Raw genomic sequence first — 26,849 nt, forward strand, 5'->3', positions numbered from 1 at the left:
GCGGTTCAGGGACGGGAATGGACCTAAGGCAGCCAAAGGCAGTAGCTCCTGCTACAGCTGTCGGAGGAGGTGCTCTCTTCCTACAGGGGTGCTAAGCTACAGGGAGGCACCCCAGGAGCTGCTGGGGACCATTGTGCCCCTTCCACAGAGATAAAGAGAGCTGAAAGAGTGAAGCAGAGTCCTGGTGGATTTGTTCAGAACCCCTGGGTCCAGCCATGCCTGAAGGAAGACATCGCTGAATCTTCCTCTCTTTTGCTTAAGCCAATGTGAATAGGGTTATGTTGCTGGTAACACAGTCCTGACTCTCGCCTGGGCCCCAGACTCCCCCACCTCTGTGCCTTTGCTCACGCTGTTCTCCCGACCTTAAGGCCGTTCTTTCAAATCTTCTCCATGTACCCAAGTCCTATCTAAACTTTGGAGACACTCCCTGACCACCCAATAGCTACCCATGGCCCTCTCCATCCTGACTTAATGGAACCCCGATTCTATCGAGTTGGCATTGTGTCCCTTTAAGATGGTCATGTCGCTGGAGGCCCTTGCAGCTGGGAAGGCGTGTGAGGCAGATGTGAGTGGCTGGAGGAGCCGCCGAGGAAGCCACTGTTTCCCTGTTAATCAAGACTCACTCAGGGGGGCTTCCCTGGTGGCGCAGTGGTTAAGAATCCGCCTGCCAATGCAGGGGACACGGGTTTGAGCCCTGGTCCGGGAAGATCCCACATGCCGCAGAGCAACTAGGCCCGTGTGCCACAACTACTGAGCCTGTGCTCTAGAGCCCGCGAGCCACAACTACTGAGCCCGTGTGCCACAACTACTGAAGCCCGTGGGCCTAGAGCCCGTGCTGTGCAACAAGAGAAGCCACCGCAATGGGAAGCCCACGCACCACATCAAAGAGTAGCCCCCGCTCGCCGCAACTAGAGAAAGCCTGTGCGCAGCAACGAAGACCCAACGCAGCCAAAAAAAAAAAAAAAGACTCACTCAGGGACACAGGATTTTTGCCCATTATCTTTCCATCCTTCTTCCTGATGGAATGTGGATGTAACATTTGGCAGCAGGGTAGCCATCTTGTGAGAATAAGAAAGAAAGCCACGTGCTAAGGACGGCAAAACCGAAGGAGCCTGGGTCCCTGGGGGCATCATCCACCCGTCCAAGCAGCCTGGCTGCCTCCAAATGCCTTGTTCGTGTCAGAGAAAGAACGACAACAGTCTTTAAGCCCCAGTGGTTCAGTGTCCATTCCATGCAGCCGAGCTGCACCCCAGGGGATAACCCTCCTTTGGGCACCCGTCACTCGGTGGCTGTTCTAGAGTTGCTCACATGTGGTTTAGGGCCTGGGCTCTACACTCAGGCAGACGGGTTCGACCCCTGGCACTGTGGTGACTGTCCCCTGTGCAGCCCTGGGCAAGTCATGGACCCTCGCTGGGCACCGGTTTCCACATCTGTGAGAGTGGCACTAATGTGATCTTCCTCGCAGAACTGCCACGAGGATGACTCGTGGTGATGGGCTGAGCCCTTGGCGAGGGGCTGTGATGAGCAGCGCAGTGGGGCTGCACCATTCACCTTAGGTGGCATCAAGTCTACACAGGGGGCCAGACCTCCCCCCAAGGGTATGTTTCATCCACCATGGACCCAGGACCAAAGTGCCTGGGGAGTCAAGGAAAGAAACCACCACTGGTCCAGCATTGGCTCTGCTAGACTTGGTAAGCAAGGCTGGGGCCTGTGCGAGGCGAGCCAGGTGCCCAGGGAGCAACGTCTAAGGAGGTGTTCCCTACGGGTGAGGCCGCGCACGTGTACAAATCCGAGAGCCAGGGCCTCCTTAAATGTCACTCTGAGAGTCAGAAGAGGTCCACCAAGCCATGTGGACTGGACCTACTTCCCAGCCGAGGGGCAGTCAAGGGTGATTTAGAGCTTGCATTTCCCCTGGTGCCCCAGCGTAAGAACCCTCCACCCCTGGGGTGAGATTCAGCTTCCCCACAAGCTTAGTGAAACGAGCTATTATTATATCTAGATGATGAGGATGGTGAGCCTTGCTGACCTGCGGGACTCTCGTGGGTTAGGACGGAAGTTCTTTCTCATCGCGTCCACGCCGCCCGCACTCCCACCCCACCCCCTGCCGTCACCTGGAGCACCAAGTCACTTAATGCAGAGCGGGTGCCACTCCAAGAGCTTCAGGGGCATTTGCTCATTTAGTCCTCACAGCCATCCCAGGGGGAGACCGGGGCACAAGGGTGTAAGCCACGTGGCCAAGGTCACACAGCTAGGAAGCCACGGACCTGGATCTGAACCCCAGCAGCGTGGCTCCAGAGGCCTTACTCAAAAACAGGGATGAGCCAGTTTCCTGTAAAGAATAAATATTTTAAGGCTTTGCCAGCCCTGTGGTCTCTGCTACAACAGTCAACTGTTCCACTGTAGCTCAGAGCAGCCCTGGACGATGCCTACATAAATGGGCATGGCTGTGTCCCCAGAACACTTGATTTACAGAAACAGGCTGTGGCCGAATTTGGCCCCGGGGCTGTAGTTTTCTGACTGACCCCAGTCCTGCACCTTGACGCTGTACTGCCCCCAAAAGGCAAGTGAAGAAGAAATGTATCCAGCCTGGGCTACAGTGGCCTTTGGGGAGAACAAGGAGGGATTCAAGAATTTCCTGAGACTATTTAACACTAAAGGGGCAGGGGCTGGGCTCTAGATCATTCCAGGAAAAGGCCTTGGAGAGAGTGTGTAAGAGGCAGAAAAAGGCAGGTAGGGAGCCCCCCATCGGAGAACCGGGAGGCAGAGGTGCACGAGGAAGGGGCCCTGGGACACTTTTCCTTCCACGGGCAATCCCGTCTTGTGGCGATGTTCGCCAGACTCCAAGTGCGCCTTGCTCTTTCTGGAACTGCACCTTCCACCCATCTTCCTTTTGGCCGTCGGCCTCGCTGCCCTGGGCTCTGGCCTCCCGTGTGGTGTCACTGCCTCCCAGGCTTTGTCAACTCGCTCTCAAGAGAGTCTGTTGGCGCCAGCAGCGGGCACCACGTGGAGGGCGGGCACCACGTGGAGGGCGGGCACCACGGAATCCACAGGCCTGGGCCTTTCCAGGCCAGGAGGCTCCTGGGGGCTTTCCCGCCTTGGACCAGGATGAAGCTGTGAAGGCTTTGAAGTTCATGGCTAGGCTGGGTGTTCCACGATGTGCTCCTCCCTCCTCCCGGAAACCACTCAGTGACGTTCAAATGTTGGGAAGGGGCTTCCCTGGTGGCGCAGTGGTTGAGAGTCCGCCTGCCGATGCAGGGGACGCGGGTTCGTGCCGCGGTCTGGGAAGATCCCACATGCTGCGGAGCAGCTGGGCCTGTGAGCCATGGCCGCTGAGCCTGCACGTCCGGAGCCTGTGCTCCGCAACGGGAGAGGCCACGGCAGTGAGAGGCCCGCATACCGCCAAAAAAAAAAAAAAAAAAAAAAAGTTGGGAAGAAACAGTCCAAGAGCGGAGGAGGGAAGGAAGAGGGGGAACAGAGCGAGGACCACTGGGCACGGGGCCCAGACCTGGGGCGCAGCCTGGCTCCTCCATGGGTTTCTGTTCCTTTCTCTGGAAAGGGAGGGCTGGGACGAGGATCCAGGGACCAGCACCATTGGCTTCTCCTAGGAATTTGTGAGAAATGCAAAGTTTCAAGCCCCACCTCAGATGCAGGGATCAGAATCTGCATTGTACCAAGAACCCGGGTGATTTACATGCACATCAAAGTTGGCGAGGTGTGAGATCAGGAGGTCTGTGAGGTTTTGTGGTGGGCACTATTGCTTCTGCCTGTAGGGCATGCATTCCCCTGTCTTCTGGTAAAAGTACCCTGGTTTTCTTTTGGGAAATCCTCCCTTTCCCCACTCCCAACCCAAGCATTCATGTGGAACTGCATCCAGGGGTGGGTAGAGCACATGACCCAGGCCTGGCCACTCTGAGCATTAGATCCTGCTGGCCCACGGTCTCTGGGTGATTGGTTTAGGGAAGCCAAAGAAATGTAACAGCAGGTGAAAGAATGTAAGTTGGGAGCTGCTTGTGGCCACCTTGGTTCACCCAGGGCAACACGGGAAAAAGCAGAGTTGGGTGATGGTGAATGAGCCCTGCTACATTGTCTGAGCACCTGGATCCAGCCATATCTGAAGTGGGAATTCCCACTGGCAAGTAAGAGAGTTGGGATTAATGCAGCTCTACTGGTCTGATCTTAATTATAAATACGAGAAGGCACTCCAGCATTCAAGGAGAAGAGTCCATGTGTGTCTCTCTGTTCTGCAGCTTTTCCACCCTCCCTCCAAGGAGCTTAGCACAACTGCTCACCTCACCAAGATATCAGGAGACAGGTTTGCAATAGGCATTAAGGAACAATCAGCAAGTCCTTACCAAGTGCTAACTGCATACTAGGCTCTGGAAACATGTCAAGATATAAAATAATTTTAAACCAATGTCCGGGCCTCAAGGAACCCACCCAGCACACATAACGGAAAATGTGTTTATGAAGCAACATGTGACAAAATTAATGCGGTCCAGAAAGAGTGTCTAAACACTGAGTGGGTGCTGGAGAGGGAAATAAATAGTCTCTCCATCTGGCCGGCTCTCCCGCCCCAGCCCCAGGGAGGTGCCTCTACCCACATCGGGAGGAGATGGCAAGCAGCCCCGCCCATACGAGGACGCCCACCTGCTGCTGAGGAGCGCGAGGTGGCAGGTTCCAACCCAGTCCCTGGGCTCACCCACCCGCTCCCTGTCTCCCACCTTCACGCCCTTGCGAAGATGATGCCCAAGCTTCTGGCTGGCTCCCCGCTCGGCACACCACTTTACCCAGAGTGGGTGTTTCTAAGCGGCTGCTCTCTCTTGCCTACTCGCAAGTGCCCAGACCTGATACTCCCTTTTGGTATCGACCATATACTGGAACAGGGTTTAAAAGCCCTCATGCCTAAACACCCGTGTTCCAGTTTGCCAGCCCAAGGCCAGCTTGTTCTGTACTCAGCCACACTCAGCCCAGTGTCGTGCTCAGAGTTTTTTGTGTGTATTGCCACCCCTCTTAGCAAAGTATTCTAAGAGGTCTGCATTAACGCTTATGATGAGTTAGAAAAAAAGAGCAAGGCTGGGGGCTGCCCTGGATGGTTGCACAGGTTGTGCAGTATGTAAACGGCTCCCTCTAGAGGTGGGAGAGCTCTGAAGATACTGACAGAGCCAGCTTTGGGTTGGGGTGGGGAATAAATCGACCTTATTTGATATGTTCTTCCCGGATCTGTCTGATCTCTTACAAATAACAGCATTCGCGTTCTGACAGTCTGTGTCAAGCAAGGTCACTGTAAAGCCTGATGCTTTATGGGTTGTTTCATTTATTGTCCTCACTGCAGGGGTTTTCAAAACTCAGAAAAAAAGAAGAAAACAAAGGGAAGGGCCCCACACGCTTCACGTTTTCACTCACGAGCTTTCCTGGAGGTGTTTAAGCTGCCTGGCCCCCAACAGGAAAGCGGATATGGCGGCAGAGCGAGGACAAAGCCTTTGCTTTAATAACTGCAATGAGCTTGCTTTCCAGGCCTTTAAGGAAAGCCCACCCCACAGTAAATCGCTGGAAGGCCAATCCCTTCACTACCAATTTAATGCTAAGAGCCGATGGCGTTCATCAACTCTGACAGCATTTTGGTAAACGACGGCTCTGGTGATTAGGCCTCTGTCCACCCAAGTATTACAAGTCTGAGGAAGCCATAAATCTTCATCCACTGATAGCAGCAGAAAGATCTAAGGCCGAGAAGCAGTGGGGGAAAAAAGGACAGCATCAACAAGAGCCATTTATCACCACCAGCCCGATCCACAGCGCAGGCGGCCGCTCGGAAGCCCAGCCCAGTGTCGCCAACTGCCTCCCTGGCTCCCCCAGCACTGGAGAGTCAGGGAAGGGTTTTACGGGTGGAGCGGTCAGCATCTCGCCCAGCATTTGGATGACTCTCTGACCTTCTGGCCCAGGTATCCTCAGGCCCGTGCACCTGCGGCAGCCCCTTCCATCAGGGCAGCTCCACCCAAAAGCGCTTCCTAGTTGGTGGGCAAGACCCTAAGCTGGCAACTCTATTCTACTGGAAGAGGCATTGGGCTTGGTCAGTGGAAAGGTTACGTGGGACTCAAGAGAGTTTAGGGGGCCGCTCAGAGAAACGGGCAAGGTAACAAGTCGGAGGGGGCGGGAATACAACATGGAGGAAGTGGTGCTGGCTGGGGGCTGGCTGTGACCGCTGTGTCCCCTGCTGACCCGGCCACGGCCTGTGTGAATACACCCAGTGACTCTGTGGCCCCACCTGTCCCTCCTGCTGGGCACAGCACACAAGAGGACTGGGTCAGGGCTGTGGTCCCTCTCCTGATGGGGTGGCTTTTGAGAACTGGCGACCAGTGGCCATTGGAGATTCTGCTGCCTTGGCCACTCTGCCTGACCTTGGCCACCTCCAAGGGCAGTGGTACCCATCCGAAAGGATGGAGATAGAGAGACCTCTCTATCCTTCGCACCCCCAAATCTGTCTCCGTGTACTTTCCACCATGGAGAAATTTTCTACTTTACTCCACTTCTTGGGGCCAAAGGAAGCCAATCCATTCCCTCTTCCTCTTGACAATAACAGTGCAGTTGGCAAATCGAGTCTATTTACTGTCCTGCCTACAGCCTCCTCGATGAGAAGGTGGGGACCCAGTCCCTGCTCAGGGGACAGCTCTAGGGCAGGTAGGCTTTGAATCGTCTGACCTGGTCCCCACCTCCAGTCCCGGCCGACTGAGGCCTGAGCGGGCGTCTCGTCAGGCTGACCGGCAGGCCAGGCCGTGACCCGAGTAACAAAGACAAGCTGAGAGACTCCGAAGTTCTCTCTCTCTTGGAAAATTTCAACAAACGAATACTGAGGGAGATAAAAACTGTGACCTGGATAAAGCTGAAATGAGAAGGGGAAGCTGGGGGAAGGGAGCAGGTGCAAGGGTGGGGCTGGGGAAGGTAGGGAGAGAGAAAAGGCCCGTCAGGCTTACGGGGAGCCCTGCTTCACAGCCCCCACCTGGTCCTTCCGTGCAAACGCTGCCGATGTATCCAAAACAGCAGCCCAACACACAACTCTGCTGAAAACCCTCCAGGGGAGTCCTCACGTGTAAGATGAAACGCAAGCTCCTTTCTGGGGTCTTCTAGACCCTCTGGCCTATGAGCCCCGACCCGCACACCAGAGCTGGCCTAGCCTGCCTCACTCACTGCTCTGATCCCAGCACCTGCAAGTGTCCAGTAGATGGTCCTGGAAATGACTGAACGACTGAACGAGTGGAGGAAGCCTCTGGAGTGAAGAGCCGCCCTCGGCATCTGCCTGCCTCTCAGCTGATTACAACGGTCACTACCGTTTACTGTCGGCTTCCTCTGTGCCAGGCACCGGTTGGCGCGTTCTACAAACACTGGTTCGCTCACTCAGTCCTCAGCAACTACCTGCTGAGGAGGGTAACATTACCAGCCCCACTTACAGATGAGAAGACAAGCCACTTATCCAGGGTCGTACAGCCAGCAACTGGTAGAGCTGAGGCTTTGAACCCAGGCCGCTGGGTTCCTGAGTCTGTGCTCTTAACCATCTGGACTTGTCTGTCACCTGCCTCCAGGTGTTCCTACCTGAGGGAGCCGACAGCCCCTGCTGATGGACCTCCCGTGACACATACTATACACACATTCCTTCCCAGCAGCCCTGGGAGGCTTTATGGGTGCTGAGCGCAAAGCTCAGAGAGGTCACGTGGCTGGCTCCAGGGCACACAGCTAGTAAGCTGTTTGTCTGACTCCAAAGCCCATTCCCTTCTACTCTCCAGGGGCCCAGGTTCAAATGCCCCAGTGAGCCAGGTGGGGAATGGCAAAGGGGGAGGCTGCTGGGGATAAGAGAAGGAGCAGCCAGAGCATGATGACAAACTGCAACTACCACTCGGCCTCGGCGCTAGGGCTCTAAAGGGAGTGGTGGGGACAACGGCAAACAGGAGGGCTGCTCGATGTCTAAACTGGGAACCGCCACTCGGCTGCCACTGACGGCCGCCTTCTGGGCGGCGGCCCAGCACGGGGGCCAGATCTTCCTGTCTCCCTAGGCAAGGAGGAATCGAACTTTTAAAAAAATGTGTAAAATCTTCTGTATTTAAATGTTACCAAGTGATTAAGTCTTTTTAAACTGTGTGAGTCCAAAAACCATTATCTGGGGGGCCAGTTAACCCCCAACTTTCAGAGTCTACCGGGCTAGCCCTCCGTATGTTGGAGAACAGCTGTTGCACCTTCCCCCCAGGATAAGCAGTGCCCATGTCTTCACAGTCAGTTCTTCCAGGGCAGGAACTGAGCCTGATTTTTTTTTTTTTTTTTGCAGTACGCGGGACTCTCACTGTTGTGGCCTCTCCCGTTGCGGAGCACAGGCTCCGGACGCGCAGGCTCAGCGGCCATGGCTCACGGGTCCAGCCGCTCTGCGGCATGTGGGATCTTCCCGGACAGGGGCACGAACCCATGTCCCCTGCATCGGCAGGCGGACTCCCAACCACTGCGCCACCAGGGAAGCCCTCCTGATTTTTGTTTTTTAACCCCAGAGCCTTGCAGAGTGCCTGGCCCGTGGTAATACATGTTCGTTAACTTAATGGATGACTTCTCTCATCATATGGCTCCCAGTCCACTCACCACTTCTAAAGGTTCCCGGGTTTGTCTCACTCTGAGGGCTGGTCCCCAAAGGACTGTGCGTGGGTGGAACAGAGTCGACGCGAAGGTGGGGGTGTGGCCCCCCAGCACCCATTCCGCTCTCCTCCAAGGGTGCCTCTCAGCTCAGTAGAGGCTGGAAAGCCAGACAGTGCATTTCCCAGCCTCCCTCCCAGATGGGGTCTGGATTTGACATGGGTGTAGCAGATCAGATGGCCTCATGGAAGGCAGGGACAGCAGAAGGAAGTGACGTGGGAAGGAGGGGACGCACGCTGGCTGTTTCTGTGCTAAGCACGTGGCAGAGGCCATGAGTGTTTTCATCCATGTCCCACCCCGGCTGGATGAGCTGTGAGCAAGGTCTTTCTTCAAAGTGTCGCTCTAGCAGACACAGCATCAGTCTGAGGCCAACGGATGTGGCACTGGCTTCCTGATTCCTGGATCACAGCTCAGGTGACACATTCCTGAGGCTGATCCCCACCTTCCCTCTGGTGTCCTAGGTAGCAGCTTTCCTGGTAGGTCCGCGTTGGGATGCTGGGTACCATTCCTGGAGGCCTGGCTCAGAGCCCATCCTCTCGCTGGATGCAAGCACCCAATTCCCTGCCTTCCATTCATTTATGCTTCAAATAGCCTGAGAGGTCTCTGTTGTTAGCACTGACTGACCCCTGACGATTCGGTACAGAAGGCCAATTACAGCCTTCATGGCATCAGAAAGCCAGGAAATTAGCCATGATTAGGCCCTGTGAAGTGTGGGAGCACAGGGAGAGACTGCGGAGGGAGCTAATTAATCTTAGGCCAAGTCTTTGAATTGCACAGACTCTGGGGTCAGCCATTAAGTCACAGTCTAAGATGCAAATGTGGCTCCTGATAATAGAAGGCACTCAAAACAGCTAGGAGAACTCTCTGAAGTGGGAAGTGGAGAAAGGCCTCATTATTGGGAAATTAACATTCATTGCTGGGGACAAAAGGAAGCCTCCAGGCTGTGTGCCCTGAAGGCCTTGCTCATCAGCATCGAGATGAGGTTTGGGAGTTAGCTGGCAGGAACACCCCTCCCCGTTTCATCAGAGACCCACAGACATCCCTGCAGAGAAGTGAGGACCGCTGCGTTTGGAGTCACAGGTCCAGGGTGCAAACCTCAGCCTACGTCCTCCCTCAGCATCTACGGGAGCAAGTCACCTTATTACCTCTCTGCTCTCTGGGCCTCAATTTCTTCAGTGGCACAATGAGGATACTTACGTACCTCCAGGGTTATCGCAAAGATGGCGGATAAAGCGTAGGAAAGTATTTACCATAGACCCATACGTATGGGCAGTGTGAAATGTTATAAAGCAGTACTTCCCAATCTCGGTGAACAAAGGATTAACACACACACACACACACACACACACAGATATATACATATATGTATATACACATATACTTATATGTGTGTATATGTTGCTTAAGCCTCGTCTCAGACCAAGTGAGCCAGAATCTCTGAGGGTGGGGCCTGAGAATCCCAGGTGATTCGAATGTGCAGTGGGGGTCCCACGGGTCCCAAGTAAGGCTGAGTAACTGCAGGGGAAGGTGTCAGGTCTATATGAGCAAGGACACCGAGCTCGGAGCCACAGATCTAGATTTGAATCTTGACTCTGCCACTTCCTAGTGGTTGACCTTGGAAAGCTCACTAAACTTTTCTGAGCTCTCGTGTCCTCAGCATCATGAAAAGAGGAAGGACTTTGGAATTTATCCTATAGGTCTGCTGTGAGGGTAAAGGAGAGGAGTCACGTGGGAGCTTAGCTCACGCCTGGTACTGGCAAGCTGCCAGATCAGCAGCATCGGTAGCAATCCGAAGAGCAGCTCAGGTCTGTGGGGCAGCGGTTTTGTCTTATCCACCCACCGCATCCATGGCATCTAAGACCACGCCTGGCACATCACAGGTGCTCAATACAAAACAGCTGTACGAATACATCATCATGACAGGGCTGTGAGTGACCTGTGATGCTCCCGAGTGGGGCTGGGGTGGCCCCAGCCAGAAGGGAGGATCATGCCACAGAGTGGGCTGGAGGGTCCCCAGGGCTCCTTTGCTCTCCAGAGGCCAGTGCCACAGGCGGAGAAGGCACCATGGCAGTGCCCAGCCAGACCCAACCCCTGCCCGTGGGGATTCCAAATGCTCTGATTATGTTTCTATTCTCACAATAACCCTGCTGCTTATTCTAAAGTGTGAGCTGGGGCCACCGCCTTGTCTCTGCCCAGGGTTTCCACACCTGGTGCCATCCTTGGCGCTGGACTTTGCTGGGGGCCGTCCGTGAATTGCGTCTTAAAGTTTCTTCAGCTTCTCGAAACAGGGTTTTTCGTCCGCAATCTGCACCAGAGATGAGGGAAAGAGACTTGGTGAGGCCCCGGTGACGAGCCCACACTGATGGTGGTTTTGTAACTTACATCTACGATGCCCGTCAGGGTGCCCAGAGTCTTGTATGTGAAGCAATACACTTTTGTAACACTGTTTGTAGCCAAAAGGCATCAGAAAACAAGCTAAATGCCCAACAAAAAGGGATGGGGTATCAGTCACAGCACCTCTGTGCTATGAAACAGTAGGTATGTTCCTGAATTGGGCAGGTCTATGTACAAAAGGAACAATCTCTAAGATACAGAAGCAGGGTACATAGGACAGGGTGCACAACAGACCAGCATTAGTATAAAAGAGGGGTGAGGGGAGAGAGAGATGTTGAATGAGTAAATATACTGCTGGGGACCCAAGTACAGAGATTCCTGTTATCTGCACCTCCCTGAAACCTGGACCAGGAAAGGCTAGCTTCTCCTAACTAGCAGGTCAGCCAGACTTCTCCCCCATGAAAGCTAGGAGAGTCCATCCCATTTCCCTCTTTGCCCTGGGGGCTAGGAAACTCATGCCAAACTCTAAGCAGAAATGCAGTGGCTCTCCTAGGGGAAGATTTGAAGACACCACTTTCTCCTTTTATCCCCTTGTTGTTGTATTGACTTTTACTGTCTATTAATAGCTTGGGATCTTACCATACCTGTGAGGCAATGAATTAGAACACAAGTCAAGATTATTGTGTGCTGGACACTTTACACTTCTTATGTTGTCTAATCCTCCTGAGAAGCCTGTAAGGTGGGCATAATTACTCCCATTTTACAGAAGAGGAAACTGAGGGTCAGAGAGGACCCAATTGCCAGAGGTCTCAAAGCTAGAAAGTGGCAGAACAGGGTTCGAACCCAACCCTGCCTTGTTCCAAATCCTCTTCTTGTAACCCAGTAGCACACTGTCCTCTTAGACAAAGTGACCCGCCTTGAAGGGCACTCTGGCATTCATTAGCTCCATTTTAAGGATGAGAAAACAAAGTCGCAGAGAGACAAAAATGGTTTCCCCAAAGCAATACAGCCAAACTGGTATCTGACGCCTATGCACTGCCATTTCTTTCATTCATTCAACCACCACCAAATCATTTTCGGTGCCTATATGGGGCCAGCCACTGTGTCGGGTGCCTTCTAGGCCACTTCCCAGATTTTATTTCATGTGTCCTTTATTATAGGACACCTGAAATCCACTTAAAGTCTGCAGAGTATGTATTAACTAAATTCAGAAATGACCAGTGGAATCAATTATCACCGGGGTTAGGTACTGAAGTTAAGATATAGTGAGTGAAAATCAAGTATAATCAAAATTATCCTTGACATTTCCTTAAACGACTGGCACATGAGACCTAGGAAATGTAAATGCCAGGAATTGACTGCTCTGGCCACCTTTGCCCTGGGCAGGTAGAGGCCGAGACTAGTTTAAAAAGAAGTGGAAAAGGATTTCTCTCTCTCACACACTTTCATGTTCTTTCTTTCTGGCCAAGTGGGTAGAGTTAACTTGTATAGGTTAACTAGTTTCTGTGCATGGGGTGTGGCTCCACTGTCCCTAATTTGTCTGCAGAGCTGTTGCTGGCCTGTGCTCACCGTGAGTCCCCTCGGTGTGGGAGGCACTTCTGGAGAAGCTGGAGTGGACGGCTTTCCGAGAGGATGTCTTCAGTTCAGAATTGGCCCCGTTGACGTAGACAGAGAACCCGTGTTCCAGGTGCTCCAGCCTCAATTGCATGGGGTCCTTGGCTTTCAAATGCTTTAATATCCTGGAAGAGAAACGATTGCTGGCTTCTCATTCTAGGAGCCTGGGCCACCGCCCACCCCCATGCGGGGAGGGACCTGCTGCTCTGACAGCCAAGTGTCTCTAATCCGAGGCCGGGTGCCCGGTGCCCAGCTGTTCATCCATAAACAGCCCTGAGAGGCCCATTACACACATGCAGGAGCGGCGACGGGGAGGCTGTTCCAGACCCTGTAGGGGTGTTTCTGCTTTTCATTCTGAGGCTCAGACATACGTTAGCAAAACCTTGGGCACCCAGCCTTGCCCCCAAGGTGGCTGAGACAAAACAGGCATGTGTGCACGCTGCTATACACAGCCCGGATCTCCAGGGATGATCCCAATTTCGCGCATCTCAACTTTGCGTGGATAGCAGCCCTTTGTTCCACGTGTAACAAAACGCGGTCTAAGCCTGTGTGAGAGGGATTGCACGGAACACATACACACATCAGGAAACAGCCGTCAACAGGCTAGGTGGACTGATTTTTGGCTTCAGGAAATAAATGTGTTCTCAAACACTCACCCCCTGATATCCCAAATGTCATTATTTTATATTCTGACGCAGTTTAAAAACACACCAGTGCAGGCTTTGCTCAAGATTAATGATGTGGTGATCACACCCTTCGGCTAAAAGAGTCTTGGCGTGAGCACGGCCGGGTCTGTTGTTCAGCTTTCTCTAAAGCCCGACCTCGCACCCTGGCTTGGTCCTTTTCTCCCCAGTCCTGACGTTCATTGCCATAAACGGTGTGCAGTGTCCTCTTTGGAATTGCTCTCGTGTGACGCCAAACCCTTCAGCGCCTTTACAGACGCTTTTAGGCACCCCGCACAAACCAGAGTTATTTCCGCACAAGAAGAAATACAACCAACCAACCATCATGGCAACAAATGTGAATCCTCTTCAGTGATTAAGTTCCCACCAAATTAGCAAAATGTAAATTAAAAAAAATAAGAGTAATGGTAATCACATAAACGGTAGAAGGCCAAACCCTGTTCTAGATGCTTTGCGTATAGTATAGTCAGTTCTCATTATTCACAATAGTTATGTTCCATAAAGTTGCCGCAAACACTGAATTAGTGAATACTGAACCACTGTTCCTAGGGGGAAAATACAGGATTTGGTTCCTGTGAGCCTCTGGTCACAACATTTTCATCAGGCGATCAATACAAAACCTTGCTTTATGTGTGTTTCTGTTTAAAGGCGCCTTATTTAATATGTACTTAATACAATAACACCGAACTCATGCCAGCAGCACTTCAACTCATGAGTGAAGGAAGCTTATCTAACACGTGTATTTTCTCCGTAAGGGACATCATAGCCTTCTTGGGCTTAGAAATAAATGCGAGACACCACTTTACCCCTGTGCCAGGGGGGCCAGTTTAAACAGCAAAGTCATCAGTGAAAAGCACAAAAATATAAAAAACATGGTGAAACGGAGCAGGACCCTATGGCCTATGCCCCCAGGTCCTCAGCCTGCCTTTTGTCTGAGGAAAAACTTTAGCCAAAGAATAAATTTCATCAGAGAAGTGAGAAAATGCAGAAACAAAGGAAAACAGTCCAACAAGACCTTTAGCTCCTTCTCAAGGGCTGTAGGTAATATTCTGAGCCATATCCACTGAGCTGTCTTATAGATACTGAAAGCCCCACCAGGTGGAAGAAGTTAACTACATGATGACAGGACTGTAGCCATGACATAAGCTCCCACAATTCCAAGAACTGGCCTCCAGGAAATGGGAACAAACCGACCCTGGAATTGAAGATTAACTGTACCTAAAACAATCAAATGACGCTGGTCAGACCACCAGTGACCAATTTCAAGGTGACTGTCAGAGCTGACTGTGCTGTTTCTGCCTGTGGCCCCCTTCCTTTGTCTATAAGAGCTCTTGCCCACTGACTGTCAGTGCAGGGGGAGTTGGCCTTTGGTCAGAAGTCCGCCCTCCCCTCTGGTTGCCAGCATCTGAAATAAAGCAAACTTTCCTTTCCATCAACCTGGACTCTTTATTGGCTTTTGGGTGGTGAGCAGCTGGACCCCACTTTCGGTTACAACAGCACTAAGTAAAACGTGAAAAGGACACTTTACATTGTAAGATCTGAAACAAGAAGGCAGAGTGTTCCCTTGTTCTACCTTAGCTGGGAACGTGTGTGCTGGGCAACTAAAATTTTTTTGCCATCTGCATATGCCTTTGAGTGACCACAAAGGCATTGCAAGTATTGATTTGGAGGTTACAAATAAATTTTAGTGAGTGGGTAAATTTGCAAATATGGAATCTGTGAATAATAAGGACTGACTGTATTAAGACTTTAATCTTTACAACAACCCTGTGGGGTAATTACTTTTCTTAACCTCATTGAATAGATAAAGAAACTGGAGCACAGAGAGGTTAAGTAACTTGCCTAAGGTCACACAGCTAGTATGGTATCAGGGCTAGGATGCAAATTGAAGCAATGTGGCCCCAGAGTCTTCACCACAACAAAGGTGACTTATAAAGCTAGCAAGCTGAAACTGGCAAACTTAGACATTGCTGGAAACTCAGAAGACCTTCTCAGAAGTAATATGAAAATAGAGAAAATGCCACATGCTTGGTCTTTGCCCAGTAAGCAAATTGTTTCTGATCAGGAACAATGGTCAGCATTCAGTCATAACAAAACCATGAAAGCAACTTGAATGTCCAACACTAGGGAAGTGGAAGCCGGGATCTCATGCAGCTGTTAAAATTACGAAGAGTCTGTCAAAACATAGGGGATTATTTGTGATCTGTTCAGTGGGGGGTTGAAAAAGGAAGGATAAAAATGGTATATATGGGCTTCCCTGGTGGCGCAGTGGTTGAGAGTCTGCCTGCCGATGCAGGGGACGCGGGTTCGTGCCCTGGTCTGGGAGGATCCCACATGCCGCGGAGCGGCTGGGCACGTGAGCCATGGCCGCTGGGCCTGCGCGTCCGGAGCCTGTGCTCCGCAACGGGAGAGGCCGCAATGGTGAGAGGCCCGCGTACCGCAAAAAAAAAAAAAAAAAAAATGGTATATATGTGATAAGTGCAAAGTTGGAAAAAAGTGTGTTTGTGGACCCATAGTGGAGGGTGATAAATGTGAAAATTAAATCAGCTGTTGAGGGAGGGTGGTGGTATTACTGGTGATTTCTTTGTTTGCTTTTTAAATGTTTCTTTAATGGTTGATACATCCATCTTGCCAATCGTGGCAGGAACGTTTATTACAGACTGCTTATCTCTTGCCAGCCTCGGAAGCCTGGGAGATACCTGATTGTTGGGCAACAGCATAAAACAGAAGGAAAACACAAGTAACTAAGAGACAATTTCCGAACACGGCAGTAGCTGCATTCTCTGGAGCAAACAATCAAAGGGCGCAAGTGGGTACCAGCAGTCCCCGGGGAGGGAGAACAGGGAGCCCAGGGAGGGGCGGCACGAGGAAAATCTGACCGTCTAGCCAGGAAGTGCCTGCCTCAACTTCCTTCCGGAGACCACCCTGTCTCCTGATGCTACCTTAATGGTCACGGTGGCATCCCGTTATCCAGGCTCTGTGGCTGGCGCTCCACACAGGTCTATCTTTAAGCAGTGATTTATGAAAATGTGGATTCATGAGACTGATAAATGAGGAGATAATTATTCAGAATCACTAAAGGAACTCCCCTGCTGCAGCTGAGCACATCAGCGGTACACGTGTGGCATCAAAGAAAAGCGGGTGTTTTTTAACGGATAGCTTACTTTGCATAAAAAGCTGCCTTTAGTGTCAGGGATTCAGAAAAATCAGATTAAGTCCCTGCCCTTTCGGAGATGGAGCCCCCAGCCACCCACTGCCCTGTCACTCTCTATTCCCTTACAGATTCTGTTTGTTTCAGAGCACGTGTCTCCCTGCCTCATGCTATGGAATAGTATCCGTGTGCCTGTTTATTCTCCCTTCCTGCCCCCTGGGTGTGGGGTCCGTGATGAGTGTGAGGAACGGTGAGGAATACTCTCAATATTTCTGGAACTCAAGGTCTAGCAGGAGAGAGAAGGCATGGACGCGCACCCTAATACAGCCACCGTGTATCTAACCACGTCACAGGCATCGTTTCCACTTATCTCGTAATGACCTTTGGGGTCACTTGTACAGAGAGCTCTTCTGTTCAGAAGAGGAAGTGGAGGCACTGTGAGTTAGAGCACAGGGTGTCACGTGAGGGACTGTGACGGGGGGTGGGGGGGAGACATGAGATGCTTGATGGCTGGGCGGTCAGGGCACAAGCAGGGGTCCAGGTGGTGAGGGGACGTAGCTGAGCTCAAAGGGCAGGCGGCGTGTTGCTCACGGGCCTGTGACCGGGTTTATGACTGAACCCTCTCGGTCTCTAAGCGCCACAGTTACTGTGTGACTGTGGGCTGGCCACGTGCCTCCTCTGGACCTCATTTACCCCCGGGATCAACTGAGGGGTTCTCTGAGGGTCAGGCATTCAAGGATCACCTGGACATCATCTGAGAAGGCAGGTTTATCATTAAAACGATGGTGATGACGACGATGATGATTACGATGATGATGGAGAAAGTATACTTGGATGGGTGGGCTTACTGTGGACCTCCAAGCATCTCGTCCTGCTAAATCCTTCACTGGCCCAGGGATTAAGTTCCTACCATTGATCTGTTTTATAGATGAATTTGCCCAAGGTCAGAGAGCCGAGGAAGCAGCCAGGATTTAAATTCCGGTCCATGAGCCTCCAGAGCCCATCTCCCAGCCACATCGCTGTGCCATTGCTTGTCTCCTCACCAGGCATCATGCTGCAGGGGCTCCAAGCAAGGAGAGTCCAGAGGAGAAGCAGCGGCTCCCAGGTGGGGGCTTCCTGGAGGTGGTGTCACTGTAGTACAGCCTTGAAGGATGCAGAGGAGGAAGGCAGTGGTGCAAAGAGCCTGCCATTCCTCCCAGAACCTGGGGGCCCACAGGCTCTGTAATTTGTCTTCTAGGATGTCACCACCCCCCACCCATGTGGGTGGAGGACAGAGCTCCGTACTGGAGGCTCTGCCATTTCCCAGCTTTCGTGACCTTGGGCAATTCCCTATACCTCCCGGGGCCTGTTTCCTCTTCTGTAAAATGAGACCAAGGATGCCTGTGGCTCATGAGGATGGAAGGGGATACCAGATGAATCTCCAGCTCAGAGACGGGCCTGTGCAAGGCCCACCTTGGGTGCTGGTTCTCCCCTTTCTTCTTTCTGCCTGAATCTCCTCTTGGGGCAGTGGGTTCACCTCTCATATGGGTACGTTTTCCTATAAATTTCCCTTAAACAACCTTTTTCAAAAAGCAAATACTGGGCTTCCCTGGTGGCGCAGTGGTTGAGAGTCCACCTGCCGATGCAGGGGACACGGGTTCATGCCCCGGTCCAGGAAGATCCCACATGCCACGGAGTGGCTGGGCCCATGAGCCATGGCCGCTGAGCTTGCGTGTCCGGAGTCTGTGCTCCGCAGTGGGAGAAGCCACAGCAGTGAGAGGCCCGCGTACCACACACAAAAAAAGCAAATACCATTGCTGGATTCTTAGATCTTAGATCTGCCACATCTAGAGCGTATATTACAGTCCCTCTTGGCCGTTAGCCCTTAACTGTTCCTCATATCTCAGCCCTTTGATGATTCTGGTTGCGTTTTCATGAGTCCTGTTGGCCGTGATTACATCTTTCCTGAAGCTGAGTGACTAGAATCACTAAGCACCCTCTGGGCGAGGGCTGTACGGGGTGAAACAGGGTGGCCACACCTTCTCCACTCTCCCCGGTCCTCTCCTGGAGCACATGACCACTTTCTGCGCTTCCGGCATAGTCGCAGGTGGCCTTGTGCTCACCTGCCGCTGCCTGGGGAGTTCCTTGAGGGCCAGGGCTGTGTGGTGGGCACCTGTTCTTTTTGCCTGTCCAGCAACTCTCCCCCATCTTCCAAACACAGCCCCTCACGTTCCCCTTGGGAACCGCTCCCCTCCTCCTCTTACTCCTCGTGGTTTGGGTGAGACTCACACCGTCGCCCAGGTTAATGGGGTGGCCCAGGAGTGGCCAGGCAGACCCTGCCACCCCCACCAGGCACAGGGCGGCGATTGACTCAGGGATGGGAACAGGGCCCCAGCCAGGCCTACGGGGGCCCTCCTCAGCGCTTTTGCTAGAACTATTAGGAAAGATGTGTTCTCTTCCCCTCGAGGTGGGATGTGAGTGTGGGGCTTCCAGTGGCTGCCTTGACCTCCGTGAGGGAAGTACCTGCCTGAGATGATTCCAACATGAGAAAACAGAACTGAGAGATGGAGAGTGACTGCTTTCAGTAACCCAGTTTGAGTGCCTGGATCTAACTACGCCTAAAGCTAGTGTATCATCCTGGATTTGTTAATTTCACAAGTCAGTACGTTTCGTTGTTTAAAGTCATTTACCTTGGGCTCCTGTCCCTTCAAGCAAAGGAGCGCTAACTACTACAGTCTGTGTCTCCCTCATTGCAATGTTCTCCTTCATACCAGTGGTAACGCTAGGCACTGAGAAGGTACTCAATGGAATCCTGCTGAATGAATAGAAGAACAATGTCACCAGCATCTTGTGGGCAGCTGTATTCTGGGCAGATGTCTAAGAACTCAGCCCAGTGATTGCACACCCCCTTCTTGGGTCACAAGGCAACGCAGATAAGCAGCCCGGGTTTTCACCTTCCTCTATGCCCAATATAAAGTTCAGAGGCTGGTTTTCTACCCAGTCTTGTAACTACCTTTCCAAGTCAGTTTCAGTTTATTCCCACAAAACTCCTCCGTAGTGAACTTAGAGCCATTGGCAACCCTGGCAGGTTTCTCTCCTTTTGATTATTGATGACAATGTCAAACAAAACATAAATAAGAAAGTACGGCCCAGCTCCACCACTTCCTGGCTGCATGACCGTGGGCAAATTGCTTGCTGTCCTGGTCTCTGCTTCCTTACCTGTAAAATGGGTGCAATAACTGCACCGATGGGGTTGAGGTGCCTGCCACACAACTGGCACTCCAGCAAAGGTGCCTTTTCAGGCTTCGTCTGATGACGGCTCAGGGGCACTCCCACTCTTCAGGTCTCCATTTGGAGGTGTTCTAGCTCTACTTTCTAACTTCCTGTCATCAAGCCAGCTCTCTCTTGGTGACAACACATCCCCCAAATTTTATGGCAGCTCCATGTTGACATATTTTTTAATGGCCTTTGTGCTGCAGCCTCATCTCTGGATCTGTTCAGCTATGTTATTGGTCTGCGCCCTTTGATCACGCACGGATTGATCTCTCGATTAATGAGAAGCAATTTGCTCATAAAGAACTATGACAGGGGCTTCCCTGGTGACGCAGTGGTCACGAGTCTGCCTGCCGATGCAGGGGACGCGGGTTCGTGCCCCGGTCCAGGGGGATCCCACATGCCACGGAGCGGCTGGGCCCGTGAGCCATGGCTGCTGAGCCTGCGCGTCCGGAGCCTGTGCTCCACAGCAGGAGGGGCCACGGCAGTGGGAGACCCGCGTACCGCAAAAAAAAAAAAAAAGAACTATGACACTCTCCTCCCAGACAAGTCACATGTATATGATTCAATGATTGCCCAGGTGTTCAGTGGCACCATCCAGCCTGCCAGAAACTGAATAAAAACATTCTGTTCCTGGCATTAATGATGATAAAAACCCACATAGTATCAGCACAAGCCTGGGTTTGAGGCTGCCCCTGGGGTGGAGAGACATGAGTGCAGAGCAGCTGGGCACATGGGGTGTTGCCTGGCATTTCTGGCTGGTCCTGGAGAGTTGATCTATTCAGAAGTTCTCTATGGGGGGCGGGACCACCTTGCAAGGAGGCATCTGGAATGCGGGCAGGTATTGTTGTCATAGATACTGGGGGTCTTAGTGGAATTAAGTAAAGGGGTGGGTAGGCAGGGATGCTAAACTCCTACAACACATGGGACAATCCCGCACCATAAAAACTTGCCCCATGTGACATGCCACCAGGGCCCCAGTTGACAAGCACTGGGAATCCAGCCCATCACACGAGGCTGAATTCACATTCAGAATAAAAACCCGCAGACTCTCTTACCTACAGGACCCCAAGCCCAGCCCACAACACAAAGCCCCACATTAGTACCCCTGTCCTTCCCCCTCCTGCAGATCTGTCTGGGGGGCCTACGGAATTCCTCTGTTTGTTTTGCGCTTTGATTTGAATTCATTACCAACATTTTAAAACTCAGAGGAGACTTCACCACACAAATCCAGATTTCCAGCTTCTCTGGCCACCTTGGAGGATATGGACCCCTTGGCCCGTGAGAGTTCCAGGTGCCCACTGTCCCCACTGAGCCCGCTTCACTCCCTGACTGTCCCCTCCTAGCATCGGAGTTTGCAAACCCAGCTTTCTGTAAGGTTCCAGGCCTGAAGACAAACCACAGTGAACTGCAAATGAACTTGCGCAGCCCTGCAAAGGCACGGAGGACACAATACCCACTCTCTTTCAAACCAGACCACAAGCCTTGACCCCAGTCACTACACGTGGCATGGCTGCAGGCTTTTGTAAGAACCAGCACTCCAGAGTCAAAATCAGGACTGACTGAACTTTAAATGACATCAACCAACTTCAAACACAAGTGTAAAAGGACTCCTCCTTTATACAACAAGGCATGATTACAGGCTCAGATTTCCAGGGACCTTCAAAGCCTGTGAGATCACAGGTTGGCCTATTCAGGTGACTAATGCACAGGCCCTGCCAAATTCTACCTTTTCATAGCAAACCCAGCTTCTCCCAGAACCGAAGCAGGGAAGCGAGAGGTGGCTCTGACACGTCGAACAGTTGGCTACAGCTCAATCAAAAGATGCAATTAAATCAGTGAATGGAGAAATAGGAACTGGGATGGCAGATATTATTCCAAGCTTCTGAGTGGAGGGTGACTGCATCCCATTCCTTTGTGAGAGAGCCTGCATGCTGTTAATAAATCTAAATAGGATTTTGATTTGGCTAATATGAAGGGCAGCCGTTGAGCGGCTTCATCTTACCGGTTCCTCTGCTGGAGCAATATTAAATACTCGTCGTGTTTCTCATCAAAGTCTGTCACCATGTCCTTAGTGTTACCCTGAAATGAAGAAACAGAGCGGTGTGATATCGGAATGCAGGGAAGCTTTACTGAAGCCTGGGTACAGCACACACCACACAGGAGGCCGAGAGGCAGAGAGGCTGACCTTGACGAAGGCCCAGCTCCCTGGGCGCATCACCCTGGTGACCCAGAGCCCCAGAGACTGTCTGATGGCCCACTGGGTCTTGAACATACACAGCTAACAATCTACGAAAAGGAGAAGGTCGATTCCCCAGCATTGCCACTGTTCTTTCCTCCCATGTCCTATAAAATCAAGGACTCTGAGAAGACTTGGGCTTTACTGTTTTCTCCACACTCATGATTTTGTGATCTCAGTTGTCCCAACCAGATGGAACCCAGATCAGTTGTTTAAGAGCGCAAGCTCAGGCTTCCCTGGTGGCGCAGTGGTTGAGAGTCCACCTGCCGATGCAGGGGACGCGGGTTCGTGCCCCAGTCCGGGAAGATCCCACATGCCACGGAGCGGCTGGGCCCGTGAGCCATGGCCGCTGAGCCTGTGCTCCGCAATGTGAGAGGCCACAACAGTGAGAGGCCCGCGTACCGCAAAAAAAAAAAAAAAAAAAAAAAAAAAAAAGAGGGGAAGCTCATCTTTCTCTTGCCATTGTAAGAAAAATGCATGCTTATTATAAACAACTCAGTCATTACAAAAATATATGACCCCCCCCAAAAAAATATATGACCCAGAGAGTGAAGGCTCCTTTAAAGCAGACATTTGTGGTTTCCTGCTTCCTCTTCCGGCCACAGAACTCTGAATTTCTTCGGGGGAACCATTCAGCCCCCTTTTTTCAGTTCACTGGCTTCCTTAGATGCCCGTGAAAGTTCCTTTGGTCTCCCGTTGGGTCACATGACCTTGGCCTTCGTCTCAACCATCAACATAGTTCCTCCCTCAGCCACAACGATTCACTAGTCTAGGGATGAGCCATGGCCTGAGCACGGCCCTTGAAAGTCAGCCCTGGGACTTTGCTAATACTCCTGGGGAAAAAGCTGTTCTCTTTCCACTGGGGTGCTAAAGCGATGAGATGCAGGCCTGGAATTGCCTGAGAATGAAGTCAAGGAAGAAGACAGCAGATCCCAGAGATGGAGAGGAGAGATTCCCAATAACATAATTTGAGCCCCTGGATCCACCCATGCCTGAAGGAGTACTGGTACAACTTAGTTATTGCTTTAAAGTTTCAGCTGAGTCTCTGCCCTTTGTAGCCAAAAGAATTATAAGTTCTATACCATAACCTGACCATTAGAGATAACCCCTATTAGAATTTGTTACAGCTTTATGGAGGGATAATAAATGTATAATAAACTATACACATTAAAAGCGACATGTATATACCAGTAAAACCCCCATTACAATCTGATACATATTTCTCTAGATGTTTTTGTTTACAATATACATATGTTCATATTTATAAATACACACACAAACACACACATTCTTTTAAACAAAAGTAGGATTATACTGTAAACAATGCTTTGTAATTTTCTACGTTTCTTAACTAACTTTTTGCCAAGGAATGGATTAAAGGGACAATATCAGCTTCATTCTAGTCACAAGTCACAGGGATTAAGTGTTAAATGGCAAGTAAGACATTTGTAAGAGAAACACAATTTGTGTGAAAATCCTAACGATTATCATGGGAAGAAGAAAAAAAAGAATCTCCATCATTCTGTTCTTAGCGCCTCAAAATCTGGCCTTAACCCCACTAATCTACCAGAACTCGCCCCAAGGGTGACTCATAACCTCCTTAAGCAAATATAATAGCTCTTCCCAACATCATCCTTTTCGACTGCTCCGGGCCATGGGGAGCTGTTCCCACCCATCCGTCCCCAAATTCCCCTCCTGTAGCTTCTGCGGTTCTGAATGAGCCTCCCTTCCCTCCTGCACCTTCTCTGGCTGCCCTTCCTCCTTGGCCTTGGACGTGGATGGTCACTGTCTCTGTCCATCTCACCTCTCTGGGTCTCTCTCCCTCTGTCTTCTCTTCTTCCGATACAAGGAAATGGGTCCCCTGGATGGGGAAGCCAGAGAGTCACTGCTAGTCCATGGCTGACAGCCCAGTCCCCTTCTCTCCCCTTTTCCTATAGGACTCCAGGTTGTGGCCATCTGCTTCCCTCTTTCCCTGTCACCCCCACTTTTCCTCCCAGGCTCCCCTCTCTCTGGGCCACCTGGGGACAGGATGCTGTACTCCCATCTTCTCTCACCCGATGTCTCTGAAGCCTCTGGATTTTCCTGGGGGTTTCCGGCTTAACTAATCTGGCCAATCAGTGGCCAATCAGTGGGGAATAATAAGAAAGGGTGATTTTATGAAATCATAAGAAACTTAAACAAACTAGCAATAGGTGTTCCTATTCCTATTTCCCTGGCTTCCTGAGATGCCCAGAGATGTTCCCTTGTCCTCCTCGGGACTGAGCCCTGCCTCACCTTGACTGTGAGAAAAGCACTGTGACCTCCGCCCTCTGGACAGCTGGTTGGTTGCGGGACACTGGATCTGGAGAGGGTTCACAGTTCCTTCCACAACAACACGTGTACGATGCGGACAGTTGACGCAGCAATTCCATATACATGATTCTCCTTTGATCTTTGCAGCAGCCTTTGAAGTGGTTATTATTACCCCATTTAAGATACAAGGAAACCCATCCCATGCATCTCCCCGGAATACGGATCCTACTCCATGGCAATTTACATAACCATTTTGAGATATTAAAATGACCACTGATACATTATGGTATGTAATGAAATAGTCAATGACATTTTTAGATGAAATATGAGAGTTCAGAGAAATCTCAGCTTGGGGTGGGCTGTCCTGGGCTTTTACCTCAAACCCTCAGGGAATACATTTGTTTGTCTCTGCCAGGAGGGAGATGCCACAGGAAAGATCTGAAGAGCTCAGGCATATACCCAGCCAAACTACTCACCAGCCCCGTGCTTCTCAAATGCTGCTGTGAACACAAATCACCTGGGGATTGTGCTGAAATGCAGGTTCTCCTTCCGTAGGACTGGGAAGGGTCCCGAGCCCACACGTCTAACAAGCTCCCAGGCAATGCCCATGGGCCACACTTAGCCAGCAAGGCCCTAGACCAGCCCAGCTTATTCCCCACTATTCACAATACGCCCACCTCTAATCAGATCAGCACTGAACTTGAGCTGTGAAGAATGTGAGCTTTGGAGTCCAGGCCTGGCTCCAAGTCACAACAGTGCTGTTTGTTTCCTTATCTATCAAATGGAGGTAGCAATAGTACCTGTCTGGTTGGATTTGTCTTTCCCTCATAGGGTCAAAGGTGGGTTGGATGCAAAAGCAATAAAAAAAAACATAGCACAGTACCTGGCACTTGGGTAGCTCTCAATGAACGTTAGTTACATTTGCGTTTATGGAGTTCCATTATTTAACTAGTACTATCCTGGCCCCTCCCCACTCCCAGCCAGCTCATCGCTATCCTGATCCCCTAATCATTCGATTCCCTTTCCCTCCAGCCTCCACCCAAATCCTCTCCAAGGCCCAGCTCAGCTCCCCAATTCTCCACGAAGCCTTCCCCTACCATTCTCACCCCCGCTCACTTCAGCTCATTCTGAAACCCTGCAATTAGTATTAAATTATATACAATACAGTGTGAAATCATATATAATTAAGTGCTACATTGTAAGCCTTTAACTATATCTATTGCTCACTCATTATCTGGGGATTTGGAGACCTGGAGGTGAGTCCTGAACTCTGCTACTTACCTTCTCTGAGCCTCAGTTTCCTCATCTGTAAAAAGGGAATAGTCATAAGGTCTACCTGGCAGGGCTGCTCTAAGGATTAACTAGGAGAAAAGTAGAAGTAATTTAGGATCCGTTTCTTTCTTCTTCTTATTGATTCCCCAACTGGATTATAAATTCCTGGAGCACAGAACTGGGGAAGGAGGGGACCATCGTGTGGGGAGCCTGGAGTCCTGGGTTCGGGTCTCAGCTTCAACAACATCCAGCTCCATGATCATAACTGCTAAGGCTGACCAAATACCCACCTGGTTAACCCTCACCCTGGTCAGACGTCAGACACTACTTCTCCCCAGCACGGCATATTTCACTTTGCCAAGGCTTTATTTCTCAGGCTATAAAGCGGAGGCATTAATTAATATTTAAGGCATCCCACAAAGGTGGGAGAAACTTAGAAAGCGCCAGGTTTATCATCACTGTGTTTCAGCAAACACTGATCAAGTGTTTACTGTGTGGCTGTTACCTATGCAATGAGGGTTTAACAAAAAACTGACCCAGCGTGCATTCAGACTCCAACGTACCTGCAGACAGTACCCAACTGCCAGCCAGGGCCCGATCAGCACAACTCTGCCCCCATTCCTGTTGTGTGCGGTGTGAATGGCACCCCCTGCTTTCATGTACCCAGTCAAGCAACACACACTGGCCAGGGGTCCCTAATATGGGGGATGGCCCGCAGGGGGCTCTGGAGACATCGATTCAACTGAAGGCACAAGGGTACTATTCTGGAAGGAGAGTCCATAACTTTCAACACCAAGGGTGTCTGAGGCCAAAACAAAGAGACGAATGATGACAGCGAAATGTATAAAATGTGATGCTACGGATCTGAAGGAGGGAACAGAGGCTCCTGAGGGCACGGCCAGGCCCAAATCCTTGGGAGTCATCTTGGAAGCGTAACTCACTAACTCATTCTCCCACTCCACGTCCAGTCCATCAGCTCCATGTGAAAAATACCATGTATCCAAAAGCTGACCACTTCTCCCCACTTCCCCACTACCACACTGGTTCAGGACCCCTCACTGGCCTCCGGCTCCCGCCCCCACCCCTCCAGTCCGTTCTCCTTTCTACAGCCGGGGGTCCCGATGAAAGGGAAGTCGAATCATGTCACTTCTCTGCTCTGGACTCTGCACGGGTCCCAGCGGCCACCAGGCCCTGCCCACTGGGCCTCCATCCACGTCCCTGACCTCCTCCCACTGCTCCACCCTCCTCCTCATCGCTGCAGTACCCGCAACACCCAGCATGTGCCCACCTCAGGGCCTTAGACCCACCGTTCCTTCCCCCAGGTAAATACCCAGATTCCTCACCTCCT

General features: G+C 51.4%; 1 protein-coding gene across 1 annotated transcript in view; it reads right to left on the reverse strand.

Moving 5' to 3' along the window:
- KATNIP (katanin interacting protein) overlaps positions 1 to 21,916 on the reverse strand; it is a 148,012-nt gene extending 126,096 nt beyond the window's left edge. The window contains exons 1-4 of the mRNA XM_065893189.1: positions 21,887 to 21,916; positions 21,704 to 21,780; positions 12,568 to 12,737; positions 10,872 to 10,969 (exon numbers count right to left, since the gene is read on the reverse strand). Of these exons, the coding sequence (XP_065749261.1) occupies positions 10,872 to 10,969; positions 12,568 to 12,737; positions 21,704 to 21,780; positions 21,887 to 21,916 (375 nt within the window). The remainder of the gene's footprint in view (positions 1 to 10,871; positions 10,970 to 12,567; positions 12,738 to 21,703; positions 21,781 to 21,886) is intronic.
- Positions 21,917 to 26,849: the final 4,933 nt, after the last annotated feature.

The sequence above is a fragment of the Phocoena phocoena genome, chromosome 15 (genome assembly GCF_963924675.1).
Source record: "Phocoena phocoena chromosome 15, mPhoPho1.1, whole genome shotgun sequence".
Lineage (NCBI taxonomy): Eukaryota > Metazoa > Chordata > Mammalia > Artiodactyla > Phocoenidae > Phocoena > Phocoena phocoena.